Here is a 24626-nt window from a genome sequence, read left to right on the forward strand (position 1 = left end):
ACCATGGAGCCAGTGCCTGAGGCATCACCTGTCCACAGCACTCTTGGAAAGTTCCTTAGTTCAGCCTTTTCTGAATCATTTCCTCCTGTTTGCCTCAATTACAGTCCCTAAGAAAAGAGAACTAGCCAAACTTTGTAGCTCCTGGGCTGAAAGCGGGTAGGTTTTCTGCACTGGCCATATAACCAAAAGATGTCTTTATTCTCTAACCGTACACACAACATACATACAAATTCTCTGTAGCCCTTAGGGCCAATCACTCACAATCATTCCTCAGGAGGGTAGCTCCTTTACCCTTACACAACTTGGCCCTCTTCCCTCTGTAGCCAGCACACTTCCATGGCCCCAGTGTCACTTCACAATATCCATGAGCAATGAGGAATATAGCATTCCTTGCCCAGCCATGCAGCACAGAACTGAGCCCACAGTGGGGAGGACAGTGGTCTCCCCTCCTTGGACAGGGCCCATTCGGCAGGAAGACTCCTCGATAGGTCAGGCACAAGGCTGAGGCCTCAGCTGCCTGGACTCCCCAGGAGGAACCTGTGGGGTGTGAGAACAGGGGATGGGGTTGATACGTTAGCATGGAAAGCTAACTCCTGCCCAGTCTCTCACTCCCCAGACACTCACCATGCTCCTCTAGCAGTCACTGCTTCTCTGCGGACCAGCCTCTTCTTGTCATCCAGTGGCTTGGCCAAGGCCCGGATCACTTGCATTTTGTAGGGCAGGAGCTGTGGAAGGACAGATGCCTGTCACCTGGGGCCTAGCCTCTTAGGATTTGGATAAAGAAGAAATTCTCTATTTTTTCACTTGTTGGGGCTGCAGAATGGATTTTCTAGGAAGGTGAGGTAAATCCTATTTTTTTAGGGGTCCCTGAACTGCCCAGAGAGATTTTTATCTTTTTTTTTTTTTTTTTTTAAACTGTCTTGTCAAATATGGGGCTCAGGAATATGGTATGGGTTCCATGTTCCCTAATCACCAGTGACTTATGTTGACTGTTGATCATCCCCTTTAAAATGGGTATCATAGGTCCTTACATACCACAGGAGTTGGCAGCCTGGTGAGTGCATGTATGCACTGTAATGCAGCAATCCGAACAGCCTGGAACAAACACAAAGATATGTGGAATGATAAAGTAGGGAGAGAGCTCTCAGCTAGAAAAACTACTGGGGACATAAGTACTCACCATGGAAGGGCTACAACTGAGGTTTAAGAACTTGGTGACGAGGGTGTCAATGTGAAGACTCATGACTTGTGGGGCATCTAGCAGAAGAGGCTGAAGGCAGCTGAGGGTGGAGAGCTGTACCACGCAGTCTGTGCAGGATAAAGCCTCGAGCAACAAGGAAAGTAACTAAAAGACAATAGGAACAGATCAGAAGGGACCCAGCCAGCTGTTATAGAACTACCTCGTATCCCTTTTTTGCCCTCTATTTTATTAAGGCTAGAGGACTCACCGTGGGTAACTCTGGCAGGAGCACGGGTTTCGGTAGGCTGTTGAGTACGTGAGACAAACCCTTCAAGTAGTTTGGTTTCACGTCTACAAGAAAAGGAAGAGAACATGGGAGCTGTCGGGACCTAAGGTGAGGCCTGACTCTAATCCCTAATGTATTCCAAGAGACACAAACCAGGGAATCACCCAGAACAAAAAAAAGCAACGCAGGGCAAGGGTCCAGATGTAACAGTACCTGGCCAGCAAAAGGGAACAAGACTCACTCTGAGGAGCAGCGTGGAAACCCTGGACCAGAGCGGGCACACTGTCTGTGAAGAAGCGCTGGCGGAACATGATGCGTATTTCAGCATGGCCAGCTCGGTGCAGCACATCTGGGCAATCAGCCATCAGCAGGGAGAAGCCATCAGCTGCAGCAGGGCCCAATTCTGCATCACTCAAAAGGCCCATTAGCTAGAGAAACCAAAGCATCCAAGTCAAGACTCACAAAGAAAGATGGTAATAGAATTCGGGGCTTTATTCCCTTGAAACTTACCTGCTCTGTGAGGCGGGAGCTGAGAGGGTGGTATCTGAGCACTAAAGCCTTTGTCACCTGTCAATCAGAGAGACTCAGGGTGATTAATGACAACCCATGGACCCAGCTGCGGCCTTGCAGAAAGCCCTGCTTCAGAGTATGTGTGTCAGTCCAAGTAGGGCCTTGCTCTCCACCCCAGGTCACTCTCTTCCCTTACCCAGAGGAGCAGTGTGAAAGCCTGACTCCGACAGGGCCCCGGGCTCAGGCCAGCCTCCACTTTTTCCATCGCTTTCTGTAGGAACTCATCTAGCTGCTGCCCTAGAAAGGAGGGGGAAATGCTGAAGTGTGTGGCCATTTAGTTTCTTATCTCCCTCCCCCAACCCAAACAGGCAGGGGGATTTTTTAATGTAACCCCCCCCTTCCCCCAATCATGCTGCCCACAACTGGAGCACTGAGGCCCCAGGAAAGCCCAGGGGATCCCTGACTGGATCACTTTTTTTTCTATAAAAATGTTTTTTATTTACCAAACATATGCATGGGTAATTCAACACTGACCCTTACAAAACCTTGTGTTCCAAATTTTCCCCTCCTCTTCCCTAGATAGCAGGTAGTACAATTTATGTTAAATGTTAAAATATATGTTAAATCCAATATATGTATATTTATACAGTTATCTTGCTGCACAAGAAAAATCGGATCAAGAAGGGAAAAAAAAAAACTGGGAAAGGAAACAAAATGCAGGCAAATAAAAGAGTGAGAATGCTATGTTTTGGGCCGCACTCAGTTCCCACAGTTTTCTCTCTGGGTGTAGATGGCTCTCTTCATCACTGAACAACTGGAACTGGTTTGGCCTGGATTCCTTCTTAATCTGGAGTCCACAAAGGGTCTGTGGACAGTGTTTTTTTTAAAGGTAGGAATGGGCAGTATGTATACCCAGACTATGTGACCTTGGATGGGGGAAAATCACACCTTATTTCAATTTACTTGTTTCTTTTTCACTTAAAAATAGAATATTTTTATTTTTTATTTTTAGAGTGCAAATGTTCTAACACCCTGTCCATGATTTTAAAAAGAAAAGCTAAAAAATCCCTCTCTTACAAACAACTGGAAACAGTCTCTTTAAAGAGACTGAAGACTAAACCAATGATTGCATTTGTATCTGTTTCAGGGAGGTATCTTCTCCTTGCCCCTGTGACCCCAGCCTGGCCCCCAATACCTGCTGGGTGTTTATTGAGTAGCCCTGCAAAACACTTGGCAGCAGCAGTGCAGGAGAAGAGCCTGTCATGGTGGCAGCTCAGAGTTAGCAGCTCCTGCATAAGTCTGTCCAGCTGAGGGATCTCCACCTGCAGAGAATCCAGATCATGGCATAGGCCCAGGAGGCAAGACTTAGCAAGGAACAGCAGTGTGGGCAGGCAGCACTTTTGAAGGTCAGGGAACAGGAGGAGTCTGGAGCAGCTTTAACTATAGCAACATTTCAACCCTGGGGTCACTCTGAGCTCCACTTGCCCGGGTGAGGCTAAGGCCTGTGCCCCCAAGATCCCAATGACTTACATTCCTGGGCAGAGAACAAACAAAGGCCATAAGAAGTGCAACCAGCCGCTTCTGTTCTGAGGAGCTATTCTGGAAGAAGAGAAAGGCATCATCATCACATTGCAAAGCACCATGTATTCCCAATGTTGAATTCCCTTCACCCTTCCTAGATTAGCTCAGGAACCACACACCACAGCCTGAGTCCTGTTCCACATCCTAGTAGTCTATTACCTGGAATGGGAGGAATTTGCTGGGGAAGCTGTTTTCAGAGAGAAAGGATACGTCGCCATCCAGGAACAAAGGCACAATACGGGCCACACTTTGAGCAGCTAGCCTGGAGACAGAAGGGATGGCTCACTAGCACTACCTTTACCCAGTCAGGAAATCCTGGAGATCTCCCCGAAACACCTCCCCAGATGATTGGCCTGTAGATTCAGGTATGGATGGAAGGCAAGGTGAAAAGGCAATGTGTTTTCTCCCCGAGTGATATGTAATAGCTAAAGCCCAATTCCATAGGGGAAAATACTTCTCAAACTCACTCAGGACTTAGGTGGGTACTGGCTGTGCTGATGACAGAGACCATGGCGGCCAAGACCTCCTCCTCCAACAGCAGCTTCCCAGGATTGGGGAGGTCTTTCTCTGCAAGAACAGCACTGTGTTAGAAAGCACCAGCCACACTGGCCAACTTCCTCCCTCTTCCACGCTCACCCAAGACTATGATCCTGGCAACCAGAAGTAAAAGACTAAATTAAGCCCAATTATTGGATCAGTTTCTGTCTAGTTTTATATGCAGCCTTTGAAGTAAAGATAAAGAAAAGATGGCCATGATTACGAACATGTCTCCAGGCTTAGAAAGAGCCTCTAGGATGATCTGGTCCCATCTCCTCAGTTTACAGATTACTAGCTTAGTAAAAGGTTATTAATGGTCACAAGCCACAAATTATTGATGAGACTCACTGGGGCAAACTAGAAATGCGGCCAGGCCTTGAGCAGACCACAGAGCAGTGTTATTTTTACAGCCTATTGTAGGAGCATTCACTTTATCATTTAATATTTCCCAACTACATTAATCTGACTTGGGTCCTCCTGGAAGTGTTGCCAGCAGTACCTTATTCCTTTAAATAAACAGAAACACGAAGAAATACTGCTAAAGGAAAACTCAGTGCAGCCTTTTGCATGCTGATGGCATTAGTCACCCCTGGAGTTTAGAGTGAACCAAAAGAAAGCTGCTAACTCTAGAATCCCAGGATGCTAGCTAACTTGGTCCAGCTCTGGGTGCTCCAGGGCAAAGTACCTGAACCCTCTGGTTGGGGGGAAGTTGGGCTAGATGACCTTGCAGGTCCCTTCTAGCTTAAGATCTGGATGCTGCTATGGAATAGGATGCAGAGCCCTGGTCTACATGACTGGGTGTCCTGGGGGGGAGAGGGAAGGAGGGAAGAGACAATACCAGACCAAATTACAGGCCAAAGAAGGAGAAAAAGTCCCACAGAGAAGTGAAGAGGATTTACCTGGCATGGATGCCTGAACAGCCAAGGCAAGTAGGCAAGGGACAGCTGTCTGATGGAAGTACCAGCAATTCTCAGGCTCCTGCTGGCACTGCCCCGCCACCAGGTGGAGACTTCGGCATACTGCAATAACCTCGCTGGAGTTGGCATTTTTCCCTGTGAAAAAAGAGAAAGCAGATTCTTTGCTAAGATTTTTTTGACAGTCTCCTCCTGTAGTAGGGAAAACCACAAACGTTTTCAATGTATCAATCATTTATGTTCTTGCTACTGTAAAAATAACTTAAAGCAGGGCTTTCCTACTTGCAAGTGCTTTTCACCTGGGCAATCTGTATGTGACCCAGGTACATAGGTATATAAAATGGGCATACAAACCACGACATTCACTGCTAATAAATCATAGTTTCACAACACATTCAGTTATATGACCCCATATGGAGTTGCAACTCATAGGTTGACCAGCTATGGTTTAAAGGGTTTCTTATCTCTTCTTTCTCATCCAGCCATCATTACTGACCTGGATATTCCCTAGAGTATGTATAACAGCCAGAAACTGAGCACCAGGCCAAAGCTCACAAGAGATGGTGATGGTGAGGCTGACATTACCACCCCTCCCCCCAACTGCCTCCACGGCTCCTTCAGTTACCTCTGTGCACATGACGGAGGTACTGCAACAACACAGGAAGGGTCTCCCTGACAATACTGGCATGTGTAGACACAGCCGACAGGGCCTGTAGACAGCGCAAGCGTCTTGCTTGGTATGAAGGTCCCTCTCCACTGGCCAACTCTGTGTTCCCTGGAAAGAGCAACATATGAGACAAGGTTTCATTGCCTAAATGGAGACCCGGGGCACGGTGCAGGGCGGGGACAGGAGGAGAAAGATAGGACTCTCTCCTGTTGGTCCCCAAGACTCCCCCCCTCCTCATGTCTTCCTGCCCAGTCACGGGGCCTGGGAACCACACACCTGTATGAAGCTCCTCTGCTAGCCGGGGCACCACGTGGCTAATGAAGACTGTGGGATAGAGCGTGGCCAGCGTCCCTGATGCTTCCATAGCTGCCAAACTGCCAGGAGCACAGAAGGAGGAATATCAGCTAAGACTTGGCAATAAGAGGCAACCCCTCTCCTGCCAGGCCAGCAAGAGGGCACCTCGTCCCCTTTGGGAATGATCACTGGGCAGGAACTAGGAACCCAGATAATGAAGTAGGGGGCTGGCAGACCCCATGTTTAATCCCTTCCTGGCACAAATTGCAACCTCCAAACCAGAGTCCATTCAGCTGCAATCCCAAGGGAGCACGTGGTCTGCCTCCCTTACAGGCTATCAACTTCAATGGATGGAGGGAACCCACATGTGGACAGTATAAACTGTCTGCTGGGACTGGACTAGATGGTCTCTGACTTAGAGCTCAGAAATCCCATACCTACAAGTTGGGGAAGATTTCTGTAGCCAGAAGCCAACCTTTGGCTTTTGACTTTAAGGATAAAGAGCCAGTGAGAAGCATGAAGGGTTCTGGGTGAGGACTCTCTGAGGCTCAGCAGTGGGAGCACTTCCTACCAAGCCTGGCCCTAGAGCCCACCTCTTACCAACTCTGGGACTCCTCCTCCAGGAAGCTCAGCCTGTAGAGATGATCAATTGCCAGTTCCAGGTCCTGGGTAGACAGAAGCCCTGCAAGCAGAAGGGGACACCCCCTTTTTACTCCTTCAAAGGAAACTAACAAAAATCTGGAGTTAACTAGAGCTACAGCCGGGGCTGAGGGAAGCCTGCTCTTTGCAGGAACCTCTGGGGGAAGAAGGTATAACCCCCTACAATCTTTCCTCATTCCCTTGAGATGTACCTGGCTGGGCACCCAAGACTGTGAGGGCACGGATGCCAACCAGCTGGAGTTGTGTACTAGGGTCTGCCAGGGCCAAGGAGACCAGTGAACATAGCGGGGTCTTGAAGCCACTCAGGGGTATTTCATCTGTGGAGAGAAAACCAAAGACTAAGTTAAGAGTTTGACATAAAAACCAACTGAGGCAGAAGCTACTGGGCTTGGATGGCACAATTTTAGTTATAACACATCATTACTATGGCTATGGGGACAAATGACTGGAAATTCAGGAAACTCAATGGAATACAAACATTTCCCCCCACAGTTAGCCCCCTGCCCAATACACAGGGCAAGGAGTGAGCTCACCTTTGTCCTCATTTCCCCACTTTTGCTGTAGTTTTAAGAAACCCAGAAGCATCTCTAGTATTGTCCGTCTCTGGCTGCTCTACAAAGTATGAAAGGAAACTGAAGTCAAAAGGACCCAAAAGGTCTTTAATTAAACTAGCTGCTATGCAGAGGCTGGGAGAGCCAAGGGTCCCTAGCCCCCATCTCCCCACGAGGTTTCCTATCTCCTTCCTCTTACCTGGCTGTGCCGATTGAACTGTTCCAGAAGCAAGGGTATCACGGTGCTGGTGACGCGGTCACAGGCTCGAGCGGATGCCCCTGCAGCTGCCTGCAACAGTTTGGCACTAGGCCACACCAGCTTCATGTCAGGTTCACAAAGGTGGTGCCTGCAGTCTGCAGAGACAGCACATCCCGGGGGTTAGAGGGGCTGCCCCTGCTCCCCCCAGCCTTTAGCACTGCAGAATGACATCGGCTTCAGTGGGCACGAGCTGACAGCTTTTCCCATGGCAGTTTCCAGCCACCAGTGTGGAAAGGCCTCAGGCCCACTGTCCCTGTTACAGCAGACCTCACTTTTAACCCAAGCCCAGTTACCCTCCAGGATGCTGCCGAGAAAGGAGTCTAGAAGGTCCTCCGCATCGGCCTCCAACACAGATCTAGACAAACACGCAGACAGGGAGTGCAGGGCTGCCAGGCCTTCAGCCTCCACCCGCTCACTGGATGTTTGGAAGACCTGTAAGGGAAGGGATCCCCCAGATGCTAAGAGCATTCTGAACCTCCTACACCCCATCCAACCTGTTTTCTTCTGGAAATACTTGGGAACCTTTGAGCAACACAAATGGAAACCTACTCCAAATGAACTCCACTGAGGAATCTCCACCAAACATCTCTTTCAAGTCAATATGGTGTACATGTCCTGGTACTGAAGTATGTGCAAATGCTACCCAGGTTCTGGGCCTAAAGAAGTCATCTCCCTCATCTTCCAGATAAGAAAGGTGAAGGAATGTGCCCATGGTCACACAGCTTGTGGGAGAGCCAGGTTGGAACTCGAGTCCCTAACTCCAAATTCAGTAATACTTTTGCTGTCCGGTCCAATGGGTACAAAAGTCTGATTGAAAAGACCTGGAGCTGTGGCTGCTTGGAAAGCCCAGCTCTGCTCCTTCAGCCTGGCCCTGAAAGTGTCTGGGAAGTATTAGTCTGGAGCCACAGTTCCCTTCAGACCCAGAATTTCCTTGTGGCTCTCCCTCTGATCCAGGCCAGGGCTGGCCCACGGCCCCTAGCCCTCACCACACACCCATCATTGGTTGCTGTGACCCTGCTGGTTAGCAGAGGCCTCCCCTCCCCTTCTCTGAAGAAGTCACCTCTCTACGGATGGAGGCCCACAGACTGGGCAAGAAGTCTTTCAGCTCCTTCTGCCCATACACAGCACAGCAGGCATTCTGCAGGGAACAGGTATGAGAGATAAACCACGTGCAATACTCAGTTCTGAGCCCTTAACAAGAAAATCTAGAGCCTTCTACCCTGTAAATTAACAGCCCACCTACTAAAGGGCCCAAAACATGGAGAAGCACCCCAGGACCCATCCTCTTTTCTTCATCCCTTACCAAGCCTGGCACTAGGTCAGATCTGTGACTGATCACTCCCATTAAGTAAGGCACAAAAAAAGACAATCCCTCCTAAAACCCCCTGAAATATTGCCCTACCTTCTCGGGTCCCCCTATCTTCACGGAAGACAGAGTGCTGTCCCTACCCTTTTATACCCTCCCTCCTGACTTCCAAAGGGCAGGAAGATGCCCACAGTCGCATTCCCTCACCAGCGTCTGCAAGGAGTCCAGCTTGGCGCTGAGCATCTCAGAGTCTACCTTTTCGAGCAGCAGAGGCAGCAGGAACTGTAGGAGAAGGAGAAGGAGTCCTAGGTGATGCACAGTACTACAGACACATGTCCTATGATGCTGAAAGACTCCATTCGCAAAGGGTCATAGTCGTTGGTTACCATCCTACTGTGTCATAGCACCGTTCCCAGATAAAGAACAGTCTGATTTCTATCACCTGGGATAACAATGGGTCACAGTATGCCCAGAAAAACTCCCAGAGAGTTGGTTTTTTGAAAATTCCAGAAGAAATGTCCTTTACAATTTGTAATCATTTTTCAACTTTAAAAAATGAGCCAATCAGCGCCAAATAGTAGCTCCCATGAGGCCCTACTTTGGCTCAACTCACCTCAGCAAATCGAGGTGTGGAAGCCAGAACTGCCCGGAGACTCAGGATGAGATCTTCTCTCTGGATGCCATGGGGGTCATTAGGTGGCTAGAGAAGTTAGAAAAGTGTTAAGTTTGTATGGCTCCTCCTCTCAGCCAAACTCTCAATTGCCTACCTTGCTGAAACCTAGGACTTACCATGGTATCTTCCGGATTATTAGCTCCCACCTTATCCAGACCTATTGGGACTTATTAATTTTTTTTAAAGAATAGATTTTCAGGGGAAGCTCAATGGCACAGTGGATAGAGCACTAGCCTTGAAATTCAAATCTGGACTCAGACACTTAAGACTCCTAGCTGTGTGACCCCAGGCAAGTTACTTAACTCCAATTGCCTCAGCAAAAAACAAACAAACAAATAAACAAACAAAAACCCCCCCATAACATCTACATTATATATCAGCCATATTAATATTGTTTTAGATACATGTTTACATATGGGGGTGTGTGTGTGTGTATATATATATATATATACACATATATATATATATAGAGAGAGAGAGAGAGGTATATGAGTATATATATATGTAAATATGTATTTATGTAGCTCTACATATATTTGTGCTTAACTATAGCCTGCTAGGGGAATGGGGGGGAGAGAGTGAAAGAGGAAAAAAAGAATAAAGTTTAAAAAAGTGTGCAGCAGAGAACAAAAGACCAATCTACAAGAAAGGAGGGAAAAAAAAAAAAAAAAAAAAGAACTCACTCTACTATTAAATAGCCTTTCTTGAAAAGGAAATGCATTATATATTTTGAATTTTGAATCCTCCCTGATGATGTTCTGGGCACATGACAATGTTTGTTTGTTTGTTTTAAACTTCCATTTTCTTTCTTTTTTGTTTTCCCCCCCTTATTTAATGAAATAGGATTTTAAAAAGGGGGATGGAGAGAATCGACTTTCAAAATAAGAGCTCCAAGTGCTGTTATGGAGATCAAAGCACCCCTCAATACCCACTTACATCCCAACCATTTCACACTCACTTTATCTCCCCACAGTTCTCCCCCTATAGCACTAAGCACAATGTTAAACAGTAAATTTTTAATAAACACTTATTGAATAAAAATTTCTTTCACTCTCAAATGTTCCCACATACTCACTGGAGTAAAATCAACAGGAAAGTAACAGGATGTCACCTCAAACAGTTCCTCTACAAAAGGCCCTAAGGAGATGAACACAAAATTAATCTGGTTTACAATCTTCTTCATTCTTTGGTCATAAACTGCAGTAACAATTGAAGACCTTACCTAAGCTATAATCCTTTGAGATGAGGTCATAGACAATTCGGAAGGCCACCAGAAGATTTCGAGGATCTTTCTCCCCATCCATTACCTGGATGAAGCCAAAGGTAAAATCAGCTCCCAGGCCCTTCAGTTCTGTGGAAGACATGAACAAAGCCAACATTGTTGCTTATGAAACAGGATGGCCGGCTTTCTTCTGTTGTATATCCATTTTTGTTATCTTTATCTCCCAGAGTGCATCTTTTATTTTTCTATCTCAAAGTAAAATACCCAGGGCTAAACAAGTGGACTTTTGAAGATGTAAACACAAATAAACCCTCCTTTCTACTTGTTGCAAAGTGGCTTCCAGAGACCCTCTCTGTCCCCCAAGAGAGCCCAATCTTCCCTGCCTTGACTCTGACTTCCACACTGCCTATTTGTGCATATTCCATCCTCTGGTTTAGCCTTATGAGAGTGGGCAGGGTTAGGGAAACTGTGGCAGTGAGCAAAGGAGAATGTGAGACACGGTGGCTGCCTCCCTGCCTTCCCAGGGAGTGCAGCCTCTCACCTTCTTCTCGGGTGCGCATGAAATTGGTAATGATGCTGTAGACTGTGTGTCGATCCATCTGTGTCAGAGACTGGGGGTGGGGAGGTGGGCAAGTGGATGGTGAACAGGAAAGTGAGTTAGTGGTCAGTCAGCACAGCCCTCCTCCACCCCCAGGGCTTCCAGGCAGTGGCCAGGCCAGTCCCTCATCAGTCTCAGTGAGGGGAGCTCGCTATGAGCTCCAGCAACAGAACAGCCATACCCCCCCCTCCACTCTGCCCCAACCTGCTCTTTAGGCACAGCATCAACAGGCTAAGAATAGTCCACTAGATAGAACACCTGGGCACACATATGCTTGCACATAAGCATGAAACACCCACGTCCACTGATTCTAGAACTAAAAACTAAGTTTAAAAATAGGTACCATTTACACAGTATTTAACGGTTTGCAAAGCATTTTATATCGTGCTATTATCATCATCACCCTCTGTGAAGAAACTGACACTGGCCAATAACTTGCCCAGAGGCTGGATCTGACTTGGGTTTTCCAAGGCCAGGTACTCTCTGCCACTGTGCCAGCAGGCTGCCCTGGGAGCTCTGGCATGGTTTGGGCCACAAGAGGTTGCTAGGAGCTTTTGGCCACTGGATCTCTTGGCTTAATCTTAGCTCCTTGTAGGCCCCTGGGGGTGACAGGGGAGAGAAGAGCAGCCAGTGCTTGGCACTCACCTGTACATGCACTTCCTGAAAGATGGCTTTGAGCACAGAGACAGCCAGGCCTGGAGGGAGCACATCACTCATACTCTAGAAGAAGGGAGCACATACTTGTTCTCCTCAGATGCCCTCAAGCCCTGGACTAGGCCTCATTAACAAAGGAAAGGTGAGAGAATCAGCCTCCCACGGGCCCTGACCTCAGACAGCCTCTTAGCCCAAATTCCCCGGGCCTCTCTCTCTGGGGTTATATTCTGAGGAGTCCTCCTGCTCTCCTGAGGGGCACTCACCAGTGCTCGCAGACCTTGCAGCACAGATGGGATCACCAGGTGATGGTCCTTGAGCTGATTCTCATAGAAGAGGGTCAGGTGTACCACTGTACAAAGCAGAGTCAGCATCAGTGGGCACCTGCTCTCGGGGCACAGGCTCTCCCACCCCCCTTTCTACAGGACAGTCACTAATGTAACCTTGCTGTATTATTCTGCACCAAGAAACGTTTTCCCTCCTACTGCCCCATTATTATGACTTCCTCAAGAGGAAAGCCAAAGTCAATTCCCTTATTCCCCCATTTGGAGACGAAACTCAAAAGGTTCTTTCCTGGAGAGCAAAACTGTGGAGATTATTTTTCCTTCTAAGGATCTTAAAGCCTCAGACACTTCTTTATTCTATCTTTCTATCCTACAGAGATAATAATGGCAAAACAGTATTCTTCCCGTTTCACAGAGAAAGCACTTGAAACATGGAAGTGACTGGCAATGTGATAATGGTAATACCTGGAAAGAGACTTAGAAATCATTTTCCACCTCTCTCACTGTACAGAGGGAGCCCTCCTCTCCCAAGGCTGCAGTCACAACAGCAGCCACAACTGGACTCCGTATGTCAGCATCTCAAGTTAGATATGCTGCCAAGTGTACTCCAGACAGATGAATGGAGACTGAAGGTCACAATCATGCCCTCCTGGGATAACCTGGCTCTCCTAGCTCCTCTGAGGATGGCCTTGCCTGAACACTCCAGGAAGAAGCCCACATTCATGAGAGCAATACCTTCCTTTTCTAGGAGCAAGGGATGACACTGAAGGAGCACCTGGGACAGAAGCTGGATCCCTCGACCTCGAGTCCGGGGTTCTGGATTCTCCAGGCAGGACCTGGAGAGAAGAAGGGAGGAGGGAGCCTGGCCATTCATTCCCCAGAACACCAGTCTGTTTGAGCCCTTGAAGGCATCTTGTTGTAGGGAGTATGGGGCTAGAACCTAGTCACACACAGGGGAAGATAGGATCAGAGGAAGCCTTTCCAGGGTGCAGAGGGGCTCCAAGCACCAAGACAAAACGAGATTTCTAGAGGGATCTGGCACCTTTGTAGGGGGCAAATGGGATGCTGATACAATGGATTTTCCTAGACATACTTGGCTTGGCACTAATGTACCCAGAAGGATTTTGCAAATCTTAAGTTTCTAAATAAATGTTAAAATGCTATAATAATTTATATATATAAAATATAATTCATTACTATTATTGTCCACCTACTTGGCCCTTTTCATGGGCTATCAGATATGTACAACATAATATTAATTTCCCATTCTGGGGAACTGATGAAAATCTGATCAGTTGCCAAATTCTTAAGTATTACTTGGAGATTCCTTTTCTCTTAGTAGCTTCTGCCAAGACACAGAAACAACCTACAGGGTTTGAGGAATGAATGGCGACTGACTTATAGAACAGAAATTGAGTTATGTGAGAAAGGCAATAAAAGCAAGACTAATAAAAGCTAAAGTCCCAGTGAAAAATAATTATCATCAGGGTTTGGTTGCATGGTGAAATGGTCAGAATAAAGATTTAAGTTAGCACTAGAATCAGAGGATAATAAAATGATCCCCTGACATAATTCCATGGGAAACTGTCTGGAAGAAGACAGCAAATTGGAAGGTATTTATGCAAAAGCAACAGTAGGCACACCTGGAGAAGCCGAAGGCTTATGGGGTTGTAAGAGTTCTACTGTGGATCTTTCCTCTCTCCCTTGCATCCATTTCAGTTGTAATAAAACATCTGAACCAAACTGTCAGTAAATATGGTCCATGACGTCTGATACATAGAGGATTTATTACTAAGCATTACTTAGAGACTCTTTCCCTAGGAAAAAAAAAAGCCGTATGTATGGATTTGTCTGTTTGCTTTGATTACTTCCTCCAACTTTATTTTTAGTTTCAGGCCCAGGAATGGGATAAAAAATGGCCATTAAGGCCTATACACAAGAGCCCCACACCTAAGACTGGCACTTCCAGGATCCAGGGGGTGGAAGCCATCTAAAAATAAACTCTGTACTTGATAACGAATTGCCATGTTCCTGCTACCTGCACTCTCCAGTGGTCCATAGCTTACAGGGCCTGACAAAACACAGCCTTTATTTCTTCTTGATGACATGGGCCTATAAAAGAGAGGCTGTCCTATACGTAGGGTTGGTATGAAGGAAAGGTATGCAGAAAGAGCTGAATTAGAACAAGTATTCCAGAACAGATGGGGAAAAAACCAACAACATCTAATTCTACAGCAAGAAAGAACAACTTTAAAACAAGAAATCTGGGAAAATAAGTTGATGAGGAGATAAGCATCTCAGAATAAGGTCTTACTTACCCAAGGGCTTCCACCACTTGTAATACAGTACAACGACCAGATTTCACATCTAGAGGGAGGGAAAAAAAAAGAAATGTGGAAAAAAAAAATCTGTCACTCTGCTCAATGCTTCTACCCAAATGAATCAATCAATAACCATTTATTAAGCACCAGACACTGTGCTAGGCATTGTAGGTATAAATACAAAAATATGAAACTTGGCAACTCTCAAAGAGATCATAGAAGACAATATGTACATATCTTGTTATATGGAAAATCAATACAAAATAAATAGAAAGAGTTTGGGGAGGGAGGGTATTAAAAGTTGGAGGTATCAGAAAAGACTTCATGTAGATCGTGTCAGAGTTGATTTTTTTTTTTGTAGTGTTAATTTTTGTTCAATTGTTCAAAGACCAGAAAATATGAGCATTTCTATATACAAAGAATGGAAAAAGAGGTCAGCATATGAAGCAGAACATTCACTCTCCACAGCATACATTAAGGAGCACTTGAAAGTGTAAAATAAACAGAACCAGGAGATCATTATACATGGCAACAAGATTATACAATGATCAATTCTGATGGACATGGCTTTCTTCAACAATGAAATGATTCAAACCAGTTCCAATTGTTCAGTGATGAAGAGAGCCACTTACACCCAGAGAGAGAGGCCTGTGGGAACTGAGTGTAGATCACAACATAGCATTCTCACTCTTTTTGTTGTTGCTTGCTTGCATTTTATTTTGCTTCTCTCTTTTTTTTTTTACTGGTTGATTTGATTTTTCTTGTGAGGTATGATAACTGTATAAATATGTATGCATATATTGGATTTAACATATTTCTACCATGTTTAACATGTATTGGACTACTTGCCACCAAGGGAGATCGTGGGGGAAGGGAGAGGGAAATTGGAACACAGGGTTTTGCAAGGGCTAATGTTGAAAATTGTCCGCGCATATGTTTTGAAAAATAAAAAGCTTTAATAAAGAAAAAAAAATTATGCATCTTTTGTTTTTTTATTATTCCAGGTCTTGGGATAAGAACTCACTATATGACAAAAACTGCTAAGAAAACTGAAAATAGGACACAAACTAGGTATAGACCAACATCATATATTAAGATAAAAGTCAAAGTGGGTGCACAATTTAGACATAAAGGTTGACTTCATAAGCAAATTAGAAGATTAAGGAATAATCTACTTGTCAATTCTTTGAGGAAGGGAAGAATTCATACCCAAATGAGATAAAGAACATTATAAAATGTAAAATAATTTTGAGTATATTATTAAAATTAAAAGCTTTTGTAAAAATAAAATCAATACAACCAAAATTAGAAGGAAAGCAGAAAGCTGGGAAATAATCTTTATAGCAAGTATTTATGATAAAGGCCCCATTTCTCAAATATATAGAGGACTGAATCAATGAAATATATGTATTTTTGGCTGTAGCTTGTTCCTTTAATATGTAGAGGATCTGAAGGAGGAAGGTAGGGAGGAATGACTTCTAAGCATGAGTCCTGGCCAGTGCAAAGCTAGGAAATAGGAGCTGGAGCACAGGGGGATAAGAACAGCAAGATCCATGGACTTAATAACAGTACATTAGAGCTCTGAAAGCCCGGAAATTTTCCTTTTATCCTAGAGGCAGACGTGGGAAGGTAGTGACTGGAGGCAGGAGGACAGCAAGCAGGCCAGAACCAAAGAGTGGAGTGGGCTCTGGGAGCCAAAAGATGGGGGCATATGTGAAAAATACTGCAAACAAAGAAACAGAAAGAGGATTTCCCAGGATAGACACATGTGCTGAGGCTGGAGACTGGAAGGATGGGGCTGCCCTCAAAAGACAGAAGAAGTTCCAAAGAGGGAGAGATTCTGGAGAAAACAGGATGAGTTTGGTTTTAAGTATGCTGAACCTGCAATGTTTTTAGGACATCCAGTTTGAACATCTGATAAGCAGTGATCCATAACTGGAAAAGGACTGGAGCTAGCTATGTAGATGTAGGAGTCATCTGCATGGAGATGAGAAGATACTTAAGTCTATGGAAGCTGAAGAGACTGCCAGAGAGGGAGGGAGAGAAAAAGAGGGGGGGGGAGGGGCAGCTAGGTGGTGCAGTGGATAGAGCACCAGCCTTGAATTCAGGAGGACCCGAGTTCAAATCTGATCTCAGACACTTAACACTTCCTAGCTGTGTGACCTTGGGCAAGTCACTTAACCCCAGCCTCAGGAAAAAAAAAGGGGGGGGGAGAGAGACGGAGGGGAGAGGGGGAGGAGAAAGAAGGGAAAAGAAGACAGAGGGGGAGGGAGAGAGGAGGGGAGAAGAGAGGGGGGAAAGGAGAGGGGAGAGGATGGGGGAAAAAGAGGGGGAGGGTCCACTCACTTAGGGGATGTGGTGAACCAGGAAAAGACTGGGATGATAGATCATGCTTTGTGCTAAAGAAAATTACAGAGACAATTAGGAAGAAGTATAATAATGGATTATCCTGATTTATGACCATTATACATGAGAAAGCTAACATTCCTCCTTCAAAATATGTCCATCATTTCCCCTAACACCTAAACTGGAAAAACTGGATCCTCTAATTGTCTGAAGTTTCATCTCTGCAAGAGACTTTTTTTTTCCTCTGGGTAACTTAACCATTTTATTATTATTAATAAGACCAGAATGATCAATGGCCATCTCACACAGACCAAAGTCAGTCAAGGCAATAGGCTCATAGTTTACATATAGCTTTCAAAAGCTCAGGTGGTTAATGGGGTTGAGACCCTGGCCCAGAGAAATTATCTCCATTCCCACCTAGGGCCATCCAGACAAAAGCATTTGTTCCTACCCAAGCTTTAAGTAGAACATAATAGGCTTCTTTACTCTAGATTATTAAATTCCTAGAAAAGGTTGGATCAGGTCAGACCAAGGTGGAGAAGAATCAATGCAATCTCATTATTAGCAATGTCCTTCAAGAAAAAGGAACTTTTTAAAAATGAGGAACTTAAAAAAAAAGGGTGAGAACCTCCGAAACTCCCCAAGATATTGGTTACTAATAATCATTTCTCATGTTTCCTCATTTGATTCTTGACAGGTATGGCCTCCTCAATGAATCACTGATAAGACAAACACTTTATTAAAGCTTTCTAACTATCAGACTTATAAAGGGAGACAATGTGAGAGAAAAAAGGAAAAGACTGACAATATCAAAGTAGCAATCCTCTTGGATCTTACAGATAAAAGGCAGAAGGGAAAAAGTAAATAGCAAAATAAAATTTATAGACGCATGTCCTTGGTCTGATGCAGACTTTTGGTTTGGGTACAATCTCATAACAGTTGTTCTCCAGCTCAGATCACCTGTAGAAATTCTCTGCCAAAAATTTCCTACAAAATTCGTCTTAACACAATTTTAAATTTACTTTGTCAATAAACCAGGTCAGATAATGAAAATTAGCTTAAACCTTATGTTTATTACTAGAAAATTAAACATGAAACTTTTTATACCAGGGAATTTACAATTTTAGGTTGCCAGTGTTAATACATACATACATACATACATATATATATATATATATATATATATATATATATATATATATATATATATATATATATATATATATATATATATATATATATAGAGAGAGAGAGAGAGAGAGAGAGAGAGAGAGAGAGAGAGAGAGAGAGAGAGAGAGGAAACTTAGTACAAAGAGAAAACTAGAATGCAAATTTTATACATGGCATTATTTATTCCCCCATTAGGAGTATGAGATTCTGCTAAAGAGTTAATAACATAACACTTTTCACAAGAAGATTTTCATACAGAAATGAATTCATTTAAAAGCTGCCAGATTATCTGCAATCATAACAAAAGGTTATGGGATAGGATACATGGGTATCTTGAGTAGTCAATTTTAAAACCATGCATACCAAGTAAATTATTTAAAATAAAACATTTTCAACTCCTAGCCATGTTCAAACGAATAATGCTTAGTAAAAGTGGATTTCTTACAAAACAGATCACAAGCCATTCTTCTTCTAAGATAACTAACTTTATTGATATTCTTTCCCCCAAGAGACATTACTGCAGCACTTCTCAAGAAGGCAGCTTCATTTAGGAACTCAGCATAATACAAGGAACTCACATTGTCAAGGGGAAAACAACTACAGTGAGAAGTATAAAAGATCATTTTCACAAGGATATGTATATTGCATATAGAGAGAGAATGAAGATGGGCAAAGAAAAGGACCAAATTGAGCATATCCTAGTTCCAGAGAGCTTTTTGGATTCCAAATCCATCTTTTCTATAGGCATTCAAGTCAATTTTTAAGCAGCATGGTCAAGCAAGATGAGAAAAGAGTTTATAGAGGCAGATGGTAAACAGAAAGTTTCCAAAGAATAAGGAGCAGTTTCTCTTGGATAGAGCCTTGTAAACAGGAGTCTGTCTGGCCTCCATTCTCAGAGGCATTAGAATTCAGTTTCTGAGCTAAGATGTGACTTGTTCTGGCTGAAGAACGGGGCGGTTAAATGAGGCAGTAGAAAAGAGATTCCCTAGTTGGGATTCACGGCTTGTGATTGGCACCAATTCAGCCATCAGGAATTCACATTCCTTCTTATGCCAGGATATGGAGGAGCCAGCTGCTGCCCCTGCTAACCAAAAAGAAAAAGTGAGCAGGATGCAAAGTGGAAGAAGGGTAAGCTTACAGAAGGAGCACTGGCATAGCTAATGGGTTGACAAACTAATGAAGTCATAAGCAAAGCATATGCTTCTCTCCTCAGCTACAAGTGGGGAAAAATGTTTATTTCTGGAATTTACCTCCTAAAAGAAATTGGAGCTACAAGGTAACCAGAGCTAGTTTGTCCCAGATCTCATTCAATAGAAGAGTCTAGGAAACCATTAAAGCCCTTCCTTTTAACAGTCATTCACAGGAAAGGGACCAATACTTATTTGTAGAGATGGCCATCACTGATCTGATTCTGAATCATCCAAAATCCTGACCTGCTCCTGTGGACCTGAGGTCACAAAAAGCCTAGCTTCTGACAACTGCTTCTCTGACTAGGCAACTCTGTGACTACTGGTGAGTCACCTAAAATCCCTCTGCTTCAATTTCCTGCTAAATAAGTCAATGAATGAATATAAACCCACGAATACCCTTTGATCCAGCAATACCACTACTAGATATGTAACCCAAAAAGATGGAAAAAAAAGAGGGGGTGTGTGGAAAGGCCCTACTTGTTCAAAAGTATTTATAGCAAGTCTTTTTGTGGTGGCAACAAATAGGAAATTGAGGAGAAACCTATCATCTGTAAAATGGCTGTGGCATATGATTTTGATGAAATTCTATTGTGCTGTAAGTGATGAGAATGATGACTTCAGGAAAACCAGGAAAGATTTATGTGAACTGAAGTGAAATGAGCAGAACCAGGAGAATATTATATACAATAAAATACAATGATTAATTGTGAATGACTTAACTCTTCTCAACAATATAATGATACCAGATAATTCCAAAGAATACTCGATGAAAAATGCTATCCACATCCAGAGACTAGATGGAGTCTAAATACACATCAAAGCATATTATTCTTTAAAATTTTTGGTGGGTTTTTTTCAGGGGCCTGTGTTGATTTTCATAAGATGACTAATATGGAAATGTTTGGCATGATTACACATATATAATATATACTAGATTGCTTCCTGTCTCAGGGAAGCTGGAGAGAGAAAATTTGGAATTCAAAACAAAACAAAACAATATATTTTTTAAAAAGAGCAAATACTGATAGCACCTGCCTCAAAAGGTTACTATGAAAATCAATGATATAATGAATATAAAATGTTTTGCAAACCTCAAAGCACTGCATACCATTTTTATTATCTTTTGGAAAATCCTCATCCAATTCCAAAAAAACCTGCCCAATGGGATTCAAGTGCATCTGTGATTCTGTGAATAAAAACTGTTTTGCAGCATTTCTTAATGTGCTATCACCACTGAATATGGCCTATATGTATTCAGAATATGATATTTGCATGCTCTTCCTGAATCCCAGTGTATACTTCCTATTACTAAGATTTACCTGATTCATATACACACCCTTAAAAGAACATAAGCTCAATGAGTGCAGAGCTTGTTCATTTCGTTTATGTTTATATCCAAGGCCTCAGTACAATACAAGGTGTATAATAAATGCTTGTAAATTGACCAGCTCTGATACTCTCAAATAACAATTAAAGCAATATTACAAATAAGAAAAAAGTTGTATAACTCAGGAGAAAAGAAAATGGGGAGAAAGTAGCACATGTAAGAATAAAAGTTGTGTATAAATCAAGTTGGAAAATATTTTAAAATATACTAAGTATTTAAAAATCCTAATATTCCAAGGGAAAATGATTAAACTTCCAATAACTCAGTCCAATTCTATATATTCACAAAGGAAGAAACAGAAGTCAGGAAAGCCAAGAATCCTGGGGTTAGAGTCAACCTTGACAATGAACTTGTGACTGGAACTGTCATTATCACTCTCAAGGTTTCAGCACTCCCTATCTATATATAAACAATACCCTCGTCAATAAATATGTAGAAGTTTTTGTTAATGAAACATTTGGGATCTTAAACCGAAAAGATACTGCTGGAAGACAGTCTGCTATGAGTGGACTTACTGGCCTTCCAAACTTAGGGGAATTTGGCCAGAACACAGCTGGCACCCGAAGTTAGGAAGGAAGCTACAAATTGTTACCTACTGGGATGCACGACACAGGTACAATTGTCTTTTTAAATATAGGCCATTCCTGCCTACTAGTATCCCCTAAACTAACCACACTTCTCAAGTTGGGCACAGCAATCCCGAGTGGGCCCCGAGGTGGTGGATCAAAGTGTTTATATGAGCACGAATGTAGAATGCACAACCAGACTCCTGTCTGAACTGAATGCAACCTCTCTAGAATTCAAAAGCAGGCAACTCTGACTTGGTCCCACCCATGCTCCCAGACTGCTTTTCCTACTGAGGGAACTACAAACATCTCTGAGACTTAAGGCAAAGCTAATTTTTTATTACTGGCTAATTCAATTCCTCCACCTTCCTCCCCATTTCAGGAATACTATGTTCCCTCAGAGAAGAGGATGAAATACCATGTTAACAGTTTTCTTAATGAAAACTAAAATGATAGCAAATCAAAAGTTATCAGGGGAAAAAGAGCATACATCAAAGAGCTCCAAAATTAAGCTTTTATCTCCAAGCTTCAAACCAGTTCCACTTTCCAATTTGTTCACTTCTTATAATTCACTGTACCTTCCAAGCTAAAACCTGTCTCTCCTTCAGTCAGTCAATGCTTTAAACAAGCATTTTATTACATTTTTTTCTTTGTGCTAAGTAATGTGTTTAGTGCTAGGGATCCCTCTCACATCCATCCTATTAAGTTTTTGCCCTCCAAAAGTTTGCTTTCCAGGGGGCACAGACAACATGTAGATAACCGGTACTTAAGACACATTCAGGGTAAATGAAAGGTAATTTCAGTGAGAAGGGCACTAGAAGCTGAGTTTATCACTAGGTGATAAAGTCAGTAAATTTGCTTATTGGTAGCTTTTCAGTTAAATCCATTTAAGGCCTCCTCGGTCACAATCCATGACTTGACAGAATTTTATCTTAAACTACTCACCCCCTCCAAAACCAACACTAGATTTGGGTCAAACTACCGTCCTCACTCTATGGCCTCTAAGTCCTCGGCTCAAACCTCCCCCAGGATTTAGTTTCTGAAATAAGGAGATAAGCTCCCAGAGGACTGGAACAATGAAAACTCTGGTATTTGTATCTCCCAACATTTAGACAACATCTGGCACAAGGAGAGGGAGCTTTTCATTCATTCATCGTGGACCGCTTAAATCCCCCTCACGTTACTGGTGGGGCTCAAGACAACCAATGGCCATTTATCAAGCACCTACCGCTGCCAGGCGGAGTCATCCCGCTAAATTGATTTTCCTCCTCTAGTTTTGTAGAGTCGTGTCTGACTCTACATGAGGCCATTTTCGGTTTTCTTGGCAGATACAGGAGAGGTTGTGGTTTCCTTCTTACAAGTGAAGAAACTGAGGTAAATAGGGTTAAGCGACTTGCCGGGGTCACAGAGATCCTAAGGGCCCAAAGACAGATTTGGACTCCGGGAGATGAGTCTTGCTGACTTGGGGTCCGTTAGTGTATCCACTAGAAGCCTAGCAGCCCTGATAATTATTGTACTCTCGTATTACTGTCTAACTGGTTTATTTATAATGTCCTCATGCAGGAACCCCGTCTCATAATTCTTACATCTACAGAAAAAAAAGCATCAAAGCTTGCCGTACACAGGTTTCCCAGCCTAACATCAGAGCACTCACTGTGAAGCGTTATTCCCAATTTACATAAATGGGAACTGAAACTCAGGGGGTCAGGTAAGTCCTGGGGGTCCCAGAAAGTGACAAGCGCAGGATACTAGACCAGAACCAGTCAGTCCGTGCAACCACTTCCCACAGGGCCACTGCCCAAGAGGAGCTTTCTGAGGCACTACCAAAGGCAAGGGCCGCCCAGGACTGATGGTGTGAAAGGAACTTTGTCGCCAACAAAGCCGGGTTTATCTTTCATTCTAGAAGCTGCCATGCCGCGCCAGGGACTGGACTTAAGGGAGGCACCTGCCTCACTTCCCTCCAGAGCCGGCCGGACTTGGAGACCGGGACTTCTGGAAAAAGCGCCCGATGTGCCGGGAGACTGCCTGAAGCCTTCCACAGGCTCAGTCTGACTGAGGCACCCGGAGCAGAGCAAGCGCGACGGGACGGGGGCTGCTGACCGTCATCGCGCGCCCGCTGGACGGTTCAGTAATTAAAACGTGACACCGGCACCGCTATTCAAACCCAATGTGCCTTTCACTAACTTTACTATCCGGTCCTATTCCAACTGCTTCTCAAAAGTTTGTCTTCGTCCATGAAACACCAAACACCTCCTTTTATCATTCACAAGCCTGAGGGGTCACAATCAGGGCGCAGGCCCTTCTGGGGTCCCCCAAACGTAAGGGCCGAGGGCCGGACCCCGGCCGAGCAGTGACTGCAGGTCTCCGCTAACTCGGCACGGCCCGGCCCAGGCGAGAGCCCCTCCCCGAGGCACCTGCCTGGTCCCGGAAGGACATCGGGAAACGGGGCGGGAGAGTCACCCATCTCCAAAGGGGCGGTGATCCCTGCTCGGCGGAGGGTCGGGGGCCTGCCTGACTCTCCAACTTGTGGCGGGAGCCCCGTTCCAGGCTCGCTCAGTACCAGATAACAAAGTTCCGCGGGGGCGGAAAGGTCCCCGAGGAGCGGCTCCAAGAGAGAAAGGGGGCCGGAGGGCTGCGCGCGGGAAGCGCCCCCCACGACCTTTCCTCCCCATCCCTCCCCAGGCCGAAGCCCGCTTTCCGAGCCCACGTGGCTCCCTGCTGAGGCTTGCCCACGCCGCGTCGTACGCCGGCTCTCCCGGGCCTAGTCCTCCTCCTTCCCCTCCTCCCCTGCCCTGCTCCGTCGCGGCCCCTTTTCCTCTCCGGACCGCTCGACCCTCGTCGGCTTCCGTCCCCGGGCCCGCCCCAACTGCCGCCTCCATCCCCTCCCGCTGCCCCAGAGGCGGCGGCGGCCGCTCCCTTTCCGCAGCGTGCAGTGCAGATGTACCTGCCGCCACCTCGGCCGCCGGGCCGTCCTGGTGCCCAACCACAAAGTCCTGGACGAGGCCTCCCAGGGCGCACGCCGGGGCCAGCGCCTCCTCCGCGGCCGCGGCCATGATCGGAAATTGGGAGGGGGAAGAGGGGTAAGACACGGAGGAGGCAGCCCCACGGCAGCGCTGGGGCAGCCTCGCGCATGCGCCCCCGACCAATCACGTGTTGAACCGGGAGAAGGAGGGTTGCTCAGGTCACGTGTTAGCCCCCTTCCTGGCCGGACTGTCCCAGAGAGGGAGAGGACGGCCCTGTGTCGAAGGGGAAGGGTCAACACCCCGGGGATTCGGCTGTTTCCTAGAGTGGGCAGGAGGGCACCCCGCTCTAGACCACTAACGAAGCCGGCTTTCGGGGATAGAGCGGGCGGCGGAGCGGGTACCTGGCTGGGTGGGGCCCGTATGGGACGCCCCCTCAGGGGAACCCAATGAGAGAGCCGGGCCCGGGCCGGGGGGCGGTGCCGACGGTCACATGCTCACCTGGGTCGGGGG

The 24626-nt window shown here is 45.3% G+C and overlaps 2 protein-coding genes across 3 annotated transcripts in view; one reads left to right on the plus strand and one right to left on the minus strand.

The window, feature by feature from the left end:
• Positions 1-179: 179 nt before the first annotated feature.
• MMS19 (MMS19 homolog, cytosolic iron-sulfur assembly component) lies at positions 180-24366 on the minus strand. 2 transcript variants are annotated; one of them, XM_074295977.1, is made up of 31 exons: positions 24098-24366; positions 14492-14540; positions 12949-13009; positions 12156-12241; positions 11884-11958; positions 11182-11251; positions 10641-10769; positions 10494-10555; positions 9359-9445; positions 8953-9027; positions 8500-8577; positions 7733-7871; positions 7380-7534; positions 7163-7241; positions 6821-6946; positions 6570-6651; positions 5952-6049; positions 5634-5783; positions 4994-5146; positions 4025-4124; positions 3717-3819; positions 3507-3575; positions 3172-3298; positions 2173-2273; positions 1977-2033; positions 1708-1894; positions 1449-1531; positions 1181-1345; positions 1036-1095; positions 625-725; positions 180-537 (listed from the first exon to the last, which is right to left on the minus strand). In XM_074295977.1, exons 1-31 carry the CDS (start codon positions 24283-24285, stop codon positions 510-512), a joined length of 3123 nt encoding a protein of 1040 aa, XP_074152078.1. In that variant the 5' UTR covers positions 24286-24366; the 3' UTR covers positions 180-509. The 2 variants fall into 2 exon arrangements, with proteins under 2 accessions (XP_074152078.1, XP_074152079.1); XM_074295978.1 differs by having other exon boundaries at positions 12909-13009; positions 24098-24216.
• Positions 23991-24626, plus strand: part of UBTD1 (ubiquitin domain containing 1) — a 56394-nt gene continuing 55758 nt past the window's right edge. The window contains exon 1 of the mRNA XM_074295989.1: positions 23991-24233. The gene's annotated coding sequence lies outside the window, so the exon portion shown is untranslated. The remainder of the gene's footprint in view (positions 24234-24626) is intronic.

The sequence above is a fragment of the Sminthopsis crassicaudata genome, chromosome 2 (assembly GCF_048593235.1).
Source record: "Sminthopsis crassicaudata isolate SCR6 chromosome 2, ASM4859323v1, whole genome shotgun sequence".
NCBI lineage: Eukaryota > Metazoa > Chordata > Mammalia > Dasyuromorphia > Dasyuridae > Sminthopsis > Sminthopsis crassicaudata.